Genomic DNA, 16,583 nt, shown 5'->3' with positions numbered 1-16,583 from the left:
AACTAAAGCAATCTGAAGGCTTTTTCTTTTGCGTGATAGAATTTAGAGAAATGTATTGTGCTATCAAGCAGGGGTTCAAATAGGAGCCTCTAAGGAAGATGTTCTTCTCCATGTGTGGGTGATAATTTTAAGTTGTCTTCCTTTGAGTCTCTGCCTATGTCAGTGTTTTGCTTGATAACAGAACTCACTGAGTCAGAAGCTGGCAATTTCATCATGATGCATTTTCTTATTTACCATTCAAGATGTGTAAAACTTATCTTTTATAATAATGTGAAATGTGATGAGAATAATGATGCCAATGGCATTTAATTCTTGGCTCTAATACTTTATAAGTGTGCTTCTTGCTTGCATAATTGTACTGGGCACGTGAGCAAGTCATCAGGGTGACCTTTTCCCATGGAGTTAATCAGGGACTCAAATGAACAGAAGCTCTGCCTTCTTCAATGTGTGCCTTCCAAGGTCACCATGGGGATCATCTTCACTCTGGCCAGCCAGGCAGGGAAAGAGCATGGATCAGCACACATGGGAGGGTTTGACATGCAAAGACTATTGACTGTAGCCCAGATGTGGTTATTATAAAAGCTGGTTCTGGGTGGTTTTTCTCTGTATCTCTCTTATTTCAAAAAAGGTAAGGAGCCCTGATGCTTAGATGCAATTAGAACTAATTTATTCATGATGGAAAAGAGCTTTGCAATTCTAGAAGGTTAGAGATAAAAATGAATATGATTAAAATTTATGGAATCAATGCAGCCTAAAAGAAGTTTACTAAATCACAGACCATAGAATTAGGGTGCTATCTTTGAAGACTAAAAGAGTTATTCTAAGGCATATAAAGGGAATATAGTAGAATTTTAGAATAACTGTAAGTGTGTTAAACAACTATTGATTAACACTGTGACAGGGACTTAGATATGTGATTTCATTTAATCTTTGCAATACCTCTTTAAGATAGCTTAGTGTGGTGGTTAAATATGCAGGCTTTGGGGTCAGACTGCCTCGTTTAAATTCTGGTTCATTCACTTACTACCTGGAAAATGTTGGACAACTACTTAACCCTTCTCTGACTCAGATTACCCAAATATAAAATGGAGATAATAGTAACCCAGCTAATAGGGGTTAAAATGAGGATGAATGCATTAAAAATGTAAAACCCTTAGAACAGTTTGTGACATAATAAGCTTTGACATTATTATTATTTCTCCATTTACATATTAGGATATTGTATTTTAGGAGAGATAAGAGACTTTCCCAGGGTCACATACCTAGTCATTGTTTGAACCGGCTGTTAAAAGATATGTCTATTCAAACCAAAACATTGTTCTTCCCACTCAGGCCTCAAGTGACTTATGAGCTGGCAAGAGACAGGAGTACATACCACAATCTAGTTCTAAGGGAATTAGGACTATTTACATTATATGGTGGCAAAAAGGAGAGAGAAATTACTCATATCTGCCTTGTAAGTTCTAGAAGTATCTACCATGATATTTAAGAGTCAAGGTTCTAAAGTCAGACTTCCTAAGTCTCAGTCTCAATTCTGAATTTTGTAACTGGAGGTTAATTCATCCTCCAAGACTTAGTATATAAATCAGCAAAATAAAAAGACAATAATAATATCTAGTAACAATAAAGCTTAAATAATAAAGAGATTTATTATCTCACTTATTAAAAAGTCTAGAGAAAATTTAAAGAGTTTAAAAAGCTCATGAAGGACCAGGTTTCTTTGTATCTTTCTTGTCAATGTCCTCTTTACGTAACAATATGAGACAGAGAGCGAGAGAAAGACAGAGAGAGAGAGAGAGAGAGAGAGAGAGAGAGAGAGATTGATTTCCCTGAAGACATTAGTCAGAACTGAGTCCTCCTGTAGCTCCTAAACCAGTCGCAGACAAAGGAGAATGGAATTATTGTCATTAGTTTAGGTCAATCATAGTTTGTTCCCTGGAAAGAGAGAGGGGCCATCATTCCTAGGCATGATTGCTACCAAAATTTAGTCAGGGTTTGCTTACAAGAAAAAGAAGGTGGAGAGTGGTGTTGAATAGGAAGGGTTATGTTTTTGAGTGAGTTCTGGGAAGTGCTTAGCTTAGTGCTCTGATCCACAATGAGTGCTCAATAAAGGTTAGCTTTGCCAACTCCCTGAGGCTGACATTCCCGGAGGGCAATTCTGTGCTCTCACAAAAAACAGACCTTCCTATTGTTTCAAAAAACAGTACACAGCACCAAACTTGATGGATCACAGGCCTGGTTCACACAATTTTGGATTTCTTACAGATCCCTTTGCACAGCAAAAATCTCCACAGTTTAAAAACATTTCTGTCTTGTATACTGAACAAAAGGTGTGGAAAATGAGGGAGTTAAACTATGCTGCTTCAAGCCTCATGCTACGTGCTGAAGAGACTTATCCTGTAGTCCTCCTGTATCAAGTTATGTCACTTTGCTGGCTGAAGAAACTCTTGCGGCCCATGTTTGTCTTGAAGACAGATCCTGTTCAGATTTCTACAGTATTCTCTCCTTTGTGCTTCTATATTCACAGCAACAGCTGGGAGGAATCAGGACTAGATGAAATACTCAACTATCCATTGCCAATAATTGTGCTTACCCAATGTCCCCCAACTCAGTGCCATTCAACAATGAACATTTATTGTCACATTCATGAGTCTGCAGGTTGGCAGAGTCTGGCAGATCTAGGATGGTTTCTACTGGGCTTGCTTCCAAGCTGTAAATGGGGCTTAGGTCTGCCCTGATCGTCTCCTTGGATCAGAGGCTCCCTGAGTTATGTTTATCTCATGGAAATGATAAGAAACCCAAGAGGGAAAGCCCAACCTCAAAGCATATTTGGAGCCTTTGCTCATATCACATCGTCAAACATCCCATTGGCTAAAGCAAGTCACATTGCCCAACATCAGTGGGGTGGATAAATAAACAGCGTGTCTAGTAAAAACTGTAAGGTCACAAAGGAAAATGTGTGGACACAGGAAGGTGCAAGGAGCAGAGAACTATGATGCAATAAGCTACCACAGGAGGCTCAATCTATTTTCTTATTTTGCTTAGAGCTCATTTTAACTCTCCAGTCTCCTCTTTTAGTGAGCACAGCCATCTTGCCTTCCTAAGCCACTGTGATTAGTAAAAACTATTTGTCCAATAATCTTTCCAGTAAATAACAAAGAGATAGAAGAAAAAAAAGAAAGGAAAGAAAAGGAAAGGAAAAGAAAGGAAAGAGGGAAGGGGAGGGGAGGGAAGGGAAGGGAAGGGAAGGGAAGGGAAGGGAAGGGAAATAATTTGGTAGGATCAGTTGTAAGAACAATTGAGAAGTCCTGGAGCCCTGGAGGCAGAGTTTCATTGTAGTACTCTGGAGTAGAGAAAATCAACATGAGAAGGTGACTGGTATCTTCTGTGAGACAATTAGCAAGCCAAGGCTGCTGGCTAGAGGGACTGTGGACCATTCAGGTTTTAGTTTAGGGACATGTGATCAAAAAGAAACCGGTCAGTTTTTCATGGAATTCTTTGTAGCAAGTGGCTTCCAAGCACAAGGCAAGACCTCCAAATGTCAGCAGGAGTCATGGGTCTTGTTCACCAGGGTATCCATGGTGATTACAATAGTGGCTAGTATACAGCTGGCTACCAGTAAGTATTTTTTAAATGCATTGAAATGTTTAATAGCAAATTTCTGTATTGGATTTTGGTAATCTTTTGACTGAGTCCGTAAACATTGGGCATTGGAATCCTGAGGGCAGAGAACAGGGAGAATGAAGACAAGAGACAGTAGTGTTTCTCTCCATTTTTCTCTTTTCATATTGTTTCTTCTTTTTAAAAATCAACCTTTTTGGGCCGGGCGCGGTGGCTCAAGCCTGTAATCCCAGCACTTTGGGAGACCGAGGCGGGTGGATCACGAGGTCAAGAGATCGAGACCATCCTGGTCAACATGGTGAAACCCCGTCTCTACTAATACAAAAAATTAGCTGGGCATGGTGGCACGTGCCTGTAATCCCAGCTACTTAGGAGGCTGAGGCAGGAGAATTGCCTGAACCCAGGAGGTGGAGGTTGCGGTGAGCCGAGATCGTGCCATTGCACTCCAGCCTGGGTAAGGAGCGAAACTCCTTCTCAAAAAAAAAAAAAAAAAAAAAAAAAAAAAAATCGACCTTTTTGAGATATAATTTACTTAAAGCAAACTGCACTCAATTTAGGTGTACTTATGGAACTTACAAGTTTTGAGAAATATACACACCTGATGTAGAACATTTCCAGCATGCACGACAGGTGCTGGTAGCCCTTCCCTATCCATCTCTACCTATCCCTGGCCACAGGCAGGCCCTCTGTCAACACAGACTAGCTTGCTGTTCTGCAGTTTCCACACATGGAATCACGCAGCCTGCAGTCTATCGTGTCCGGCTTCTTTCACTAAGCTTAAAGTCGCGATTCATCCCTGCCCTTGCATGCCCACTCATTTTTATCGTGGAATAGTTTTCCAGTGTTTGGGCATACCACAGTTTGTGTATCCATTCACCTGTTGATTGACATTTGTGGGTTATTAATAAGAAAGTTATTCACATTGCTTTATAAGTCTCTATGGACTTATGCTTTCATTTCTCTTGGACAAATACCTAGCAGTGGAATTTCTAGGTTGTATGATAAGTAAGCGTCTTACTTTGTAAGAAGCTGTTCTCTAAAGTGGCTTTACTATTTTATATCCCTTCCAGCAATGAACGAGAGTTCCAGTTGCTCCACAGCCTTTCAACCGTTTGGCATTACCAGTCTTTAAAGTGTTATCCATTCTGGTCTCTCTCTTTCCCTTCCTCCCTCCCTTTCTTCCTTGAATTGAGAAATGTGTGTTGAAGGAGTGAAGACAAACATTTCTGAACCTATGTTCCTAAATGAACAAGTTTCTATTAATAAGACCGTCCCCTAACCGCCACACATCCTACATACTCAAGGAGAGGAGCGAGAGAGGGGACCCTTTTTCTTCCTTGGAAAATAAAACCTTTGCTTTCTTCAGGGTGGGCTTTCTATCTCAAAAGCACAACGAAACTATTTGCCCAGGCTTCAAGATCAGCGCGCTGCAAACTCTCAGGCGCAGCGAGGTTTCTCCAAAGAGCCTCTTAACCGCGCTCTTCTCTGCTTACAAATGGTAATTCTCTTTTCAAATAGCTGTTTTGTGGCCGGCGCTGGAGACCTCCAGCTACAGCCGAAAGCTGCGGGTTGCCTCTCTGGTTCCTCCCTATGGGCCCCTTTTCCCACCCGGTTGGGATCCAAAGACGCCCGGAGCTCGAGCCCAGGTTCCCAAGAAAACCCCAAAGAGCGTAAGGCTCCCGGGCACCCCTAGTCCTCCTGCAACCAGGGCACGGGGCATGCTCAGAGGGAGTGCGAGAGGCAGGCGTTGGCTGCAGCGGGGCTGAGGAGCCACAAGGTGTCGCTGCATCCCCACTTCCTGGCGCCTGACCCAGCGTGCAAAGTTGGGCTGGGAGCCGCGGGGGGAAGGAAGGACCCAGCGAGCGAGGGTGGCGGGGAGGAGGGAGGAGGGAAAAGAGCGGGGAGGGGGGGCGCCGGGCGTGTGTCACTCGCTCTCTCCCTCCGTGTGTAGAGGATGTGCTGAATGGTGCGCTTTGAGGCGGCGGCTGCGGAGGAGCAGGATCCGGCGGCCACTGGCAGCCTCGGCTGCCTGGCTCGGCGTCTCTTCGCCTCCCGCGGCTCCTCATCCACCGCGGGCTGCCGACCTCGCGTCCCGCCCGGAGCATGGCCCGGCGCTGCGCCCCCGCGCGCCCTGCCTGCTGAGCGGCGCCTGAGGGAGGTGCGGAGGCCGGGAGGCCGGGGAGGCCGGCGAGGGAGCAGAGTCGAGCGCCTGTGGAGAAAAGAAAGGAGCCCCCGGCTCGCGCCCCGCGCCCCGCGCGCGGTCTCCAGTCCCTGACGCGCTCGCCCGGGCCGCCCGGAGCCCAAATGAACCCAGATGGCCGGGGCTCAACCCGGAGTGCACGCCTTGCAACTCAAGCCCGTGTGCGTGTCCGACAGCCTCAAGAAGGGCACCAAATTCGTCAAGTGGGATGATGTAAGTATTGGGGCGGCTCAAGTCGGGGCGCTGGCTTGGGCACCGGGCAGGGCGGGTGTCGTGGGGGTGGGGCGAGGGGCGCGTTATGCAATGGGCGCACTGGGAGCGGGCAGGGGCCGCCTCGGGCGCACAGGTTGGCATCTGCCAAGGCGGATGGCCAAGGGCAGGAGCTTTGCGCGCGCTCCTGTTTCATCGGGGTTTAATAGTTGCCATCCTCTCTGGGTCTGGCAAGCGCCCCCTGAGGGTCTTAAATCTTTTGGGCCAGTGGAGAGGGAGGGACAAGCTTTACCTGGTGACAGGTCCTGAGAGTTCGGAAAGTGGGGAGTGTGAAGTTAGGACCAACTGGAAAGCGCCTGGTGTGAACAGGACGCGCCCCTCTCCGCCTGGGGACGCACCTCCTCTTACCTCTTTTGCCCGATTTCAAGAAGGAAGGGCCTGAAGTTCAAAACAGTTTAGTGATTGCGAACCCACTTAGCGCTTCTGTGGGAGTCCACGCTGCGGAGGACACAACGGTCCAGCCAACAGGTGGTCGTTGATGCCAAACTTCAGCGCCTGGCTCCTGAGTGAGGGTCCCTGAAAAGGGCTACAGGGACACGTCTGGGGACGGCGTGAACAAAATGGGGGCCCTTGAGGGGTCCTGGAGGGCTCTTGGGCCTGCAGGCAAGTGGGGAGGGCTGACTTTGGAGAACTGAGCTGGTTGGAGTCTTCTGCTTGAAATAGGCACGTTGAGAGGTTGCCCCACGATTTACCTGCACCATTTGCCAGGTAGGGCAGAGCCTAGCCCAGTGCGGGGGTCTCTAATGCTTTAAGTGCAGCCCGGACCCCAGGACTTCAAATGACTTCTCCTTCCCCTCTACCCTAATTGTTTTCAAAACACTTAAATTAGTCATCCAGCTGAAAACATGCAAATCTTCGGATGGAGAACATTATGGTATCAATTTTATGCCCTGGATGTCATTTAAAAAGTTCGATAAGAAAAACCCACTGAAATAAACCCGAGTTACCAGACTCTAAGGAAATTTAAGTCCAAATGACTAATACATCTCTTCATCAGGAGGAATTATAGGAGAATGAGGTGTTCTTACAGAAAAGATTTTCCACCTAGTAAATTATAGCCTGTTATCCTCTAGGGTATTTTTCTTTAATCTTCTTAAGCCATTTTCCAGTGTCTGAAAACAATTTAAATATTCCAGGTAGTGAATCCAATTACTTAGCTGAGTGCGTCTGTGTCTATATTTTGTCCAGCTGGAAGCGCAAACGGAACTTAAGAGTATGAGCCACAGCTTCCTTGAAAGCTCATGCCAATTATTAAATGCTGTAGGCAAGGATGTAAACATACATTTTTTTTTTTTTTACCATGGACTTCACACTTTTCTTCTTTCTTTTCCAGTCTAATTGGACTGAATGTTTTTGTAAATGAAATAAAACCTAAACAATAAATACAGACGCAGATTAAATGCTTTGTGCCAGAGAAAAAAAGACAAAGAAAATGCAGTTCAGCAACAAATCAGTCTTGCCCATTTTGAGATCCTTGAATAGAGAAGTGATGTGATGATGGATTTACTGAGGGAGTGAAGGGGAAAGGGAGGAGAAAGAGACTTTGTAGAATTAAAAAATAGGAGTTTCAGTATAACCTTTGGATGTGTATACAGTGATGATTCTAAACTGTATTTTAAATAATTCTCTATAATTTCTTGTTTGGGAGAAAATAGCCAACATCACACTAAGACTGAAAGTATTCTATGAAAACACATTTTGATATATCCAGGTAGATGACTTTTATTATGTGCATTTCTGTAACATATATTTCTTACTCTCCTGTTACTGCCAATCCTGGACTGGATCCTGGAGTCATGAAGAAAGTAGACAAAATCCCTGCTGCTACAGACCTTACATGCTAGGTGGAGGAGACGAAAATCATCAAAAACACCAATGAGAGAAAGATTGAGTGATGTATTGAGGGTAATAGAGAGGCCATTAGTGAAATACCACCCAAATAAGTTGAAAAGAGCTCCCTCTGAGCATTGCAGCAGTGAGTTTCCAAAGAAGCCCTCCTGGAAGGAAGGATGTAGGCCCTAAGGAGAAGGCCAGTAGAATCTCAGGTCGTTTAGAAAAGAAAAGCTAGACTGCACTCAGGCGTCAAGTTATCTGGAATATAACGAGCTATCCTGCAGGCTCTTTGGTTCCCTGGGTCTCCAGCTAATCAGTGGACTACAAGGGACGCAGCCTTTCTTAGGGCTGCCTTTTTCCTCCCAAGCGTCCCTCTTCTACTCTTCCCAGCTCATATTTGCCCTTCCAGAATCAAGCCAGTTCAAGTTATCTGGCTATTTATATTGTACCTTAGTTAGACAGTGTGTTGAAGACAAAAAAGAACTAGATCTTGAATTAAAGGCCTGAGTTTACCTCCTAGTCTTTCACCAGTAACCTGCCTGATTTTAAGCAAATCACGTAGCCTCTCTTAATTTTTGGTGCTTCTTGTGTAAAAGTGTGGTACTGTCTTAGGGCATTCAAAAATGATGAATTTGGAGCTGTTTAGGACGTGAAGAAATTATCTCTTGTTCCTGAAGTGATTAAAGCCGTATAATCACTGGTCCTGTTGTCCTGACCACCATATAAAATGGAAGATGTCACCCAGAGGGTGCAGTACCATGCATAATTTGTACCAAGTCACAATGAGGCTGTGGATGCTCTAAAGGTGATAGTCTAATCTTTAACATAGGCACTAACTAGCCACAACAGACAGCAAATGGGTAATAGACCCTGGAGATAACCCTGTTGTACCAGAGCCAGGCATTAATGTTTTAGCTGCTTGATCATGGGGAGGTCTGAGAATCCCCAGGGTCTGTGGATGGGTGGGTGGGTAGGTAGGTGGGTTTTTTTTTTTTACTATTTCGACGTTTTAAAACTCGTGGTGTATATGGTCTGAACATCAAGGCTATACTTGTCCTCCTGAACTTGGCATGGAGTTAAAGGACTGACCAAATGATATTTGAAAAATTCAACTTCCTGTCTTTGCTTTTGTTTTGCATTTGTCTATTAGCAGGCCGTGGTGGTAGGAGGTGGGTGTAAAGGACTGTGAGTATTATGGGAGAATTCTGGTGAGGTAGACAGTAGAAGGAGAGTTATTTTCTTCATCTAAGCTAGGGACCTTGGGAGATTGTGAGAGAAGCTCCTCTGTCTTCTGGACCTTGGCCTCCATCTATATTAGGCAGGACATGGAGAGAAAAAGGAAGGAATGTAAACTGTACAATAGGGCCCCCAGGCACCCCCCAGTCACCCCCCAGTCACTGATTTGGCTGTTTTCCATGCCCAAGCGCTCTGTTTCACTGTCACACGACCTCTGAGGGATGGAAGGGTTGTCATTTGATTGTTTTTTCTTTTTCTTCATTCTCACCTTCCAAATTCAGATCTTAGTCTGGGCAGGTTGCTTAATGCATCCCAATTTCAGTTTCCTCAACTGTAACATGTAAATTGTAATATTTCCTAACTCACAGAACAGCTGTTGAGGTTAAATGAATGAATGCGTATGCATTGCTTGGTATAGAGCTTGACATACAGGAAACCTTCAATAAAACATATTTTTAAAAGTTATTGTCCCTCAAAATTAAGAGGAACATGAATGTTATCAAGGTGGTTAGCAGGTGTTATATGACTCTTTTATTCTACTAGTGGAAAAATTCAGACCTTACTTCCATTCCCTTTAATGTGTGCTTGGTTTGACATTTTATAATTTGGAGAAAAATCAGGTTTCTTACCCCCTTTTAAAAATCCAGGTGTTTCACAGAAAAATAAGTCTATGTAATTTAGAGTAAGACCTATTCTCTAAAGCAAGTCAGTTTACAAATAATTCAAAAGTTTATGTTTACTTAAATTCCACATATATTTATGTATATATGAGTATATAATTTCACATTGTGCATTCTGTCTTACAAGCATATAATAACATAGAAAAATAATTGCTAGACTAAGTTGTTTGAGAAGTCTGAAGAAACTCAGAGATTTGGATTTGCATTAATGCCCTCTAGATTCCAATCAAGTAACTCCCTCCTTTACCACACCTCCAATCCCTACAGGTAAAACAGGTAATTTAATAAATACTAGTATATTGCACATTTCCCAGCATCCTACACAAAAGCCTAGAACTTTTGCATTACTTGGAATCTGCTGTTCCAGTTTCAAAAATGATGACAAGAAAATGATGACAAGATGACACTGACAAGATTAATGAGGGAGCCGAGGGGAAAAGGGTTTTTGAGGTGGGAATTTAGTAGCATTCACTTTGGAAAGGTTATGGGAAACAGAGAAGAAACTTCTCTGAGTTGGTAGCTGGCTGATGTGGATAGAACAACTACAAAGTGCAAGGTGGATTTCAGACTAAAAGGCTAAGCTAGCAGTTGCCGTCTAAAGACCCACTTAAATGTGCCCAGTTATGTCCATTTTTCTTGTCCAAAGAGCTTTTTCAATTTCTCACTGTCAGTCAATAATTACTGTAATCTAAGTTTAAGAATATAGCTTTTTTCCAAGCAAATCAGTAAAGCTACTTGAAACTTAACATGCATACAACAAAACACAAATCCTGTGTCCAGCTGGATCTGTTTTCACAAAGTGAACACTCCCATGTCATCACCACCAGATCAAGAAACAGCATCACTTGCTCCAGAATTCCTGAGTGCTCTCTTCCAGTCCTTATATCCCCTCCCAAGGGTAACCCTTATCTTGACTTCTAACTTAATGGCTTGGTTTTGCTTATTAGAAGCTATTTTTATTTTGAATAAAAACTTAAAAAAAAACCTCTTCAGCCTAAAGCATTTTTATTATTGCTGAATTGATCCTCTTGAACAATAACAACAAAAGTGACTTATAGTCAGTTTAGATGGCCCTTGATCAGTTCTTATCTGTCCTAGAGTGAAGTCTGGGAAGGGCAGTATAGTAAATGCCCTGAAGGAGGAAACGGTTAAACAAAACGCTAGTAATTTAGTGAGGAAATGGAATGCTTAAGACTGTTATTGGAATGGCAAAGCAGACTAGTACAATACTGTTGCTAGAATATATTTTTCTCTCATAGGTTTCCTCTCTTATCTTGCTTACCACTGATAGTTCCTACCTATGGTGCATGAGGATAATTTGCACTGGCTATTAGCTTCCTTTGAAAGTTTAGCCTATCAATAAATAGCTTCAGGTTATATTTACCTGCAATGATATATAAATGGAACGGAAACATTTTGCTTTTTTATGTGGGACTTGGTAACCTGTAGTTAAATGTTTCCTTATCAGAATTGTTTCATGTTATCATGAACAAGAAGTACCAGCAGAAAACAGAAGGGGATTGATGGTGAATTGTTGACTAATGCTATGGGTCTCCACTTAAATAACAAACCCCTGATAACTGAAAACATTAGTCTTCTTGTTATCGGAGCTAATATTAGGTTCATGTAACCTTTTAGATTGTATCATAAATTCCATATGCTCAAACACTTTTCAGTCTATTCCATCTAATCTTTTCCCTGTCCTACGTCTGATCTCCTAATCAGAGACTTGTGCCCCTATGTGTAATAGGCAAAGGAAATATAGACATATTTTAGAGGTCATTTACGTATGTGACCATAAAGAAACCATTGATTAACTCACTGAAATAGGATATAAAGGAATAAACTGTTTGGAATAGGATCTAAAAGATGCTTATGCTCTTTAAGAGTCTCTCTGGTTTTCCTCTGATCTCTTTTAAGATCCAGTGTTTAATTTTAATATCATTAACATGTGTTAATTTTCAAATGTTTTATTTAAATTTGTATTTCAAAAACAGATTACATGTATCTATTAATCAAGGTTGACTAAAACTATACATTTATTAAGAAACTATTATAAATTGGGTAACAGACTATTATGTAAAATTGGAAAAGAGATATTTTATTTATATTAAAATTATTATTTTATTTATATTAAAACAGAAATAAAAGCATCCTATATCTATTTTATATTTCAAGGGCATTTTAGTTTACAATATTTGGTTAATGTTCTATTTCTTTTTATTAAATTGACGTCCAATGAACAAGATCACAGAAATTGGAAACATTTACCTGAAGTAGTCACTTGGATATCAATATATAGCATTGATGTCTAGATGATAGATATTATTTTGCCGTTAAAAATATCAAATTTTTTGGAAGTTGTCTATGAAATAGTTAAGGGTAAGGAAAATTTAATTTAATTTTAATCCATTTTATAGAAGAACCTATATGAGCTCATAAATCTGGAAAACCATAGAACAAATCAGCAATTGAGCTGGTCAAAAAAAAGTTTAGAATGCCAATCACGATTCTCCTCAGGTGTGCTGTGTTGGATATGGTTGAATCTCACATAGCATTCATTCCTACATCCTCTTAGTAGGACTTCCTGTAATACAGAGTCTGGACTTCTAAAGCTACATTTACCAGACTCCTATCTGACCAATATTCTTCTTGAAAATTAATGTTTCCACCAAATAAATTCATGCATGTGAAATGTGCAGGGTGGAAACATTAAAGAGACCACTCTCCTGTATCCCTTGGGTTCTTTCTAGAGATACATGAGATGCTAAAAGAGATGGCATCTTCTGTAATAGTTCTTCAGTATCTCTGAGAGGCAGTGGTGACAGTGGCCACTCCCTGTTGGCAGCTTACACTTCTTTGGCTTCAACCACACTGGTATTTTGGACCCCGAAAGTTCTTTCTTGATTTCTCACCTTTCTGAATGTGGTAGAGACAATAGCTCTCTTCAAGAGTCTGTGCTGCTATGTTCTGGGATCATTCATGGAGACCCAACCTAAAGCCCACTCCTTCAGCCCTTCCAGTCTTTCTGTCAAGCGCTTTATTTATATTAAGACCCTTTATCTTCAAAATTCAAGAGAGATTTTTGTTTCTGGCACCAAGTCCTGCCTGATACGGCCTTTTGTGGTTCTAGGATTTTACAACTTTCAGTCCTAAATATAATAATCATCTAAGCATCCTACATAGTTTTCTCCTTCAATACTACAGTAGAGTAAAATGGAGTTTTAAAAATAATATTTCCCTGGAATTCAATATCCAGAGTGAGTCTTAATAGCAGTCATTTATGCTTATGTAGCAACCCTGCTTATCCCTGTTTCGTCATCAAGACCACCTTGGGTGGTAGGAAAAAGAGCAAGGGTTCTTCTTTTCCATTTCACATAGAAGTAAATTGAAGCTAGTGATTGTGATTTGTCCAAGGACACATGACTAGTTAGATCTGGAATAGGAATTTAAAACTAGATCTCTGGCTAAATTCAGGGTCCTTTCCAGTCTACCAAGATGTCCCCAAACAGGATCCTTTTGGTAAAAACAACAACAAAAAAAAAAAAAATTTTTTTTTTTTTTTTTTTTAATGAGAGGGAGTTTTGCCTAGGCTGGAGTGCAATGGTGCAATCTCAACTCACCACAACCTTTGTCTAACGGGTTCAAGCGATTCTCCTGCCTCAGCCTCCTGAGTAGCTGGGATTACAGGCATGCACACCCGGCTAATTTTGTATTTTTAGTAGAGATGGGGTTTCTCCACATTGGTTAGGCTGGTCTTGAACTCTTGACCTCGTGATCCACCTACCTCAGCCTCCCAAAGTGCTGGGATTACAGGCATGAGCTACTGCACCTGGTCAACAAAAAACTTTTAACAGAGTCTAAATGAATACAAGTTTAAGGAGATTGATAGATTTTTCCAAAGAATCTCTGTTATTTTAGAATTCATACATATGAAGCTTAGATCCCTGAAAACTCAGTTTTTGAGCTATTGTCTTTAAAATAGCTATTTTTTAGTGATATATATACAGTCCATTTTTGTCTACAGCATGCAAGATGTGTGAGTGTTGGAAAACCTCACTGCTGCTTTGAGACAAAACGGGTAAGCCAGCTGCAGTGGCTCACGCCTGTAATCCCAGTACTTTGAGAGGCCAAGGCATGTGGATCACTTGAGGTTAAGAGTTTAAGAGCAGCCTGGGTAACATGGTGAAACCCTGTCTCTGCTAGAATACAAAAATTAGCTGAGTGTGGTGGCGCACACCTGTAATCCCAGCTACTTGGGAGGCTGAGGCAGAAGAGTCGCTTAAACCTGGGAGGCAGAGGTTGCAGTGAGCCAAGATTGCACCACTGCACTCCAGCCTGGGTGACAGAGCAAGACTCCATCAAGAAAAAAAAAGGCAATGTATGCTCTATAGTCTTTAAAGATATTCTACATCTTCCACCAGTGTGGAAACATGCACATGGAAAGATAGCTATTCAGATATGGTGTTAAAACAAATGTTTTTGTTTTTATTGCCTAATAAGTGACATTTCTGCATTCATAAAGACTCTATATTTGTTACTCCACCTTTTCTTCCTTTCAACATACTTTCAAATGTTATGTTTTGCTGATCCCTATTAAGACTGGTCCCATGGCCTCTCATAGAAATCACATGGAAGATTAAGAATATGGTAGGCATGAATGAAGCATAGAGGGTGAGTTGCCTGCTCCCAAGCATGATGCAGAATGCAAGGTAGTGCCAATTGAGAGACCAGATCTATATTACTTGTGCAGGGAGGTGGATATGCCTTGTTTATATTACAACTAGAGCAGGGCTTCAGGAGGGCTTTAGCTTTATAATTATTTGTCTTTTTTTCCTAGCAGAGAACATAGGCCTGGCACCCTGGGGGTGCTGATGTGTAGGAGATACTTGTGGAATGAAGGAATTGTCTGGTGTGTGTCTGGCTCACAGTGGGTTCACACAGGGGAGTGTGCAGCCTTGAGGCAGACCTAGAGGGCAGTCATGCTCCTGTGAGACCTTTGTGACCTTCGAGGTATTGTGTGGCATTGGTTGGAATACCCTGCTCCTTGTCCTTCCATTCCATCTGAAATCTCCCAGGCTCCTAAGGGTCTCTGTGGCCTTCTTAAATGGGATTTCTCCATGTGAGTTTGAGAAGGAAAATATTTATTGACAGTGCAGAGATCTCTGCTGTTACAGTGCTGATTTCATTTAAGGTCCAAATATGCCTTAAGATTGAGTGTGTACTCCACTGCAATTCAATATTGGTTGAAGATGATGATGTTTAACATATTTGTATCTCATATTCTAAATGTTACCATTAGTTCCTATTTTCAGAAAAAGATACGCATACATACACCAAATATTGCAATGAAAATTGCTATTAAAGAAATTCAGAAGTGTTGCGAGTGGCAGAACAAAAGATGCATCATCGTGAAAACATTCTATCACGATAATGATTCACAAAGAGACAAAAGAATACTTGTGCTTTATTACTAAAGTGAGAAACGTGACAAGGCATAGTTCTAAATTTGATTTATAATAAACTTCCACCTGCACTATTCTTTGTGTACAGAGGCAATGGAAGTCACTGGGACGATGCTTTTAATTTCCTCCTTCTCCACTCCTCATTTAATGTACTTGGGCCCCCTCCATTATTCCAGCTGCCCTCCTGCCCCTGAGAAAGCACCTCGCCTTCTGCATTTATATTTTGGAGCCCATCCTTCCTAGCATCTCTGAATCCTGACTTCATTAATATCTGTCACCACTCCCCTTTCTTTTGACAGTATCTGTGTGAGTTTCTCCTCAGTTGAAGCTTCCCTAAGAACATATCAATATGCCTTTACTAGTAAAAATTCTAACATCAAAACCAACACATTGTTCCCCAGCACTTTTTTCTCCTTTAGTTACCGTCTTCTCCCTCATCTCCTTCCCTCTACTATGAAAGCATAACGTACTCACTATCTCCATGTCCTCACCTCCTACCCACTTCTTCTCAGCCCTCCAAAGCCTTTTTCTGCCCTCACCACTACTTTGAAATTTCTCTTGCTATGACTGTGGGCAACATGGCTCCCAGCAACCCCAAATGATATTTTTCAGAATCTTCTTTCTTTGTATTTCCTGTCGTACCTTCCACCCATTTATCCGTTTATTCACCAGTCATACTTTAAAAATGTACTGATGTCTCTTTTAAGCATTGCGCTAGTGTTATGGATTGATGATGATTAATGATTTCATGCCTGCCCGTATTGGGGAGACAGATGCTAAACAAACAGAATCACAATTATTTTCATTTTAACTACTACAAAGGAAAAAAGTACAAGTGAGTACAGGAAGCGTGGAAGGTTTCCCTGGAAAATTCTATTTATGAAAAGTGAGATTTAGGCCAACATGAGTAGAAGAATGTGTCATGTGGAGGGAACAGTAGGTGTGGGTATTCCAAAGAGCCAAAGAACACAGGATTTTGAAGGACAGAAGCAGAATTAGCATGTGGAGAGTGTGGCTCAGATAATGTGGATTGATGGCAAGGACCTGCATATATACTGCTTAGGTTCTTGCAGGATTTTAGAGATAAAATCAACCAGAAACAATTAAATCCATGTTTTCAACCCTGGCACCATTGGCATTTGGGCCCACTAGTTTTTGTTGTAGAGTCTGGTCTGTGTAACGTGATGCTTAGCAGCATCTCTGGCTCTAGATACTAGCTGTCAGTTGCCAAATCCCTAAGTAGTGACAATCAAAATTGTCTCCAGACATTGTCAAAAG

The 16,583-nt window shown here is 41.8% G+C and overlaps 1 protein-coding gene across 2 annotated transcripts in view; it reads left to right on the top strand.

Moving 5' to 3' along the window:
- Positions 1–5,547: 5,547 nt before the first annotated feature.
- PLCB1 (phospholipase C beta 1) overlaps positions 5,548–16,583 on the top strand; it is a 747,552-nt gene continuing 736,516 nt past the window's right edge. For both annotated transcript variants that reach the window (XM_064382245.1, XM_064382246.1), the window contains exon 1: positions 5,548–6,034. In XM_064382245.1, coding sequence (XP_064238315.1) covers positions 5,936–6,034 — 99 coding nt within the window. In that variant the 5' untranslated portion in view covers positions 5,548–5,935. The remainder of the gene's footprint in view (positions 6,035–16,583) is intronic.

This window comes from Aotus nancymaae, unplaced genomic scaffold (genome assembly GCF_030222135.1).
Source record: "Aotus nancymaae isolate 86718 unplaced genomic scaffold, 86718_ANA_hifiasm-v0.15.2.pri h1tg000029l, whole genome shotgun sequence".
Classification (NCBI taxonomy): domain Eukaryota; kingdom Metazoa; phylum Chordata; class Mammalia; order Primates; family Aotidae; genus Aotus; species Aotus nancymaae.
Note: the sequence above shows the minus strand (reverse complement) of the source record. Positions and strands in the feature narration are given on the sequence as shown.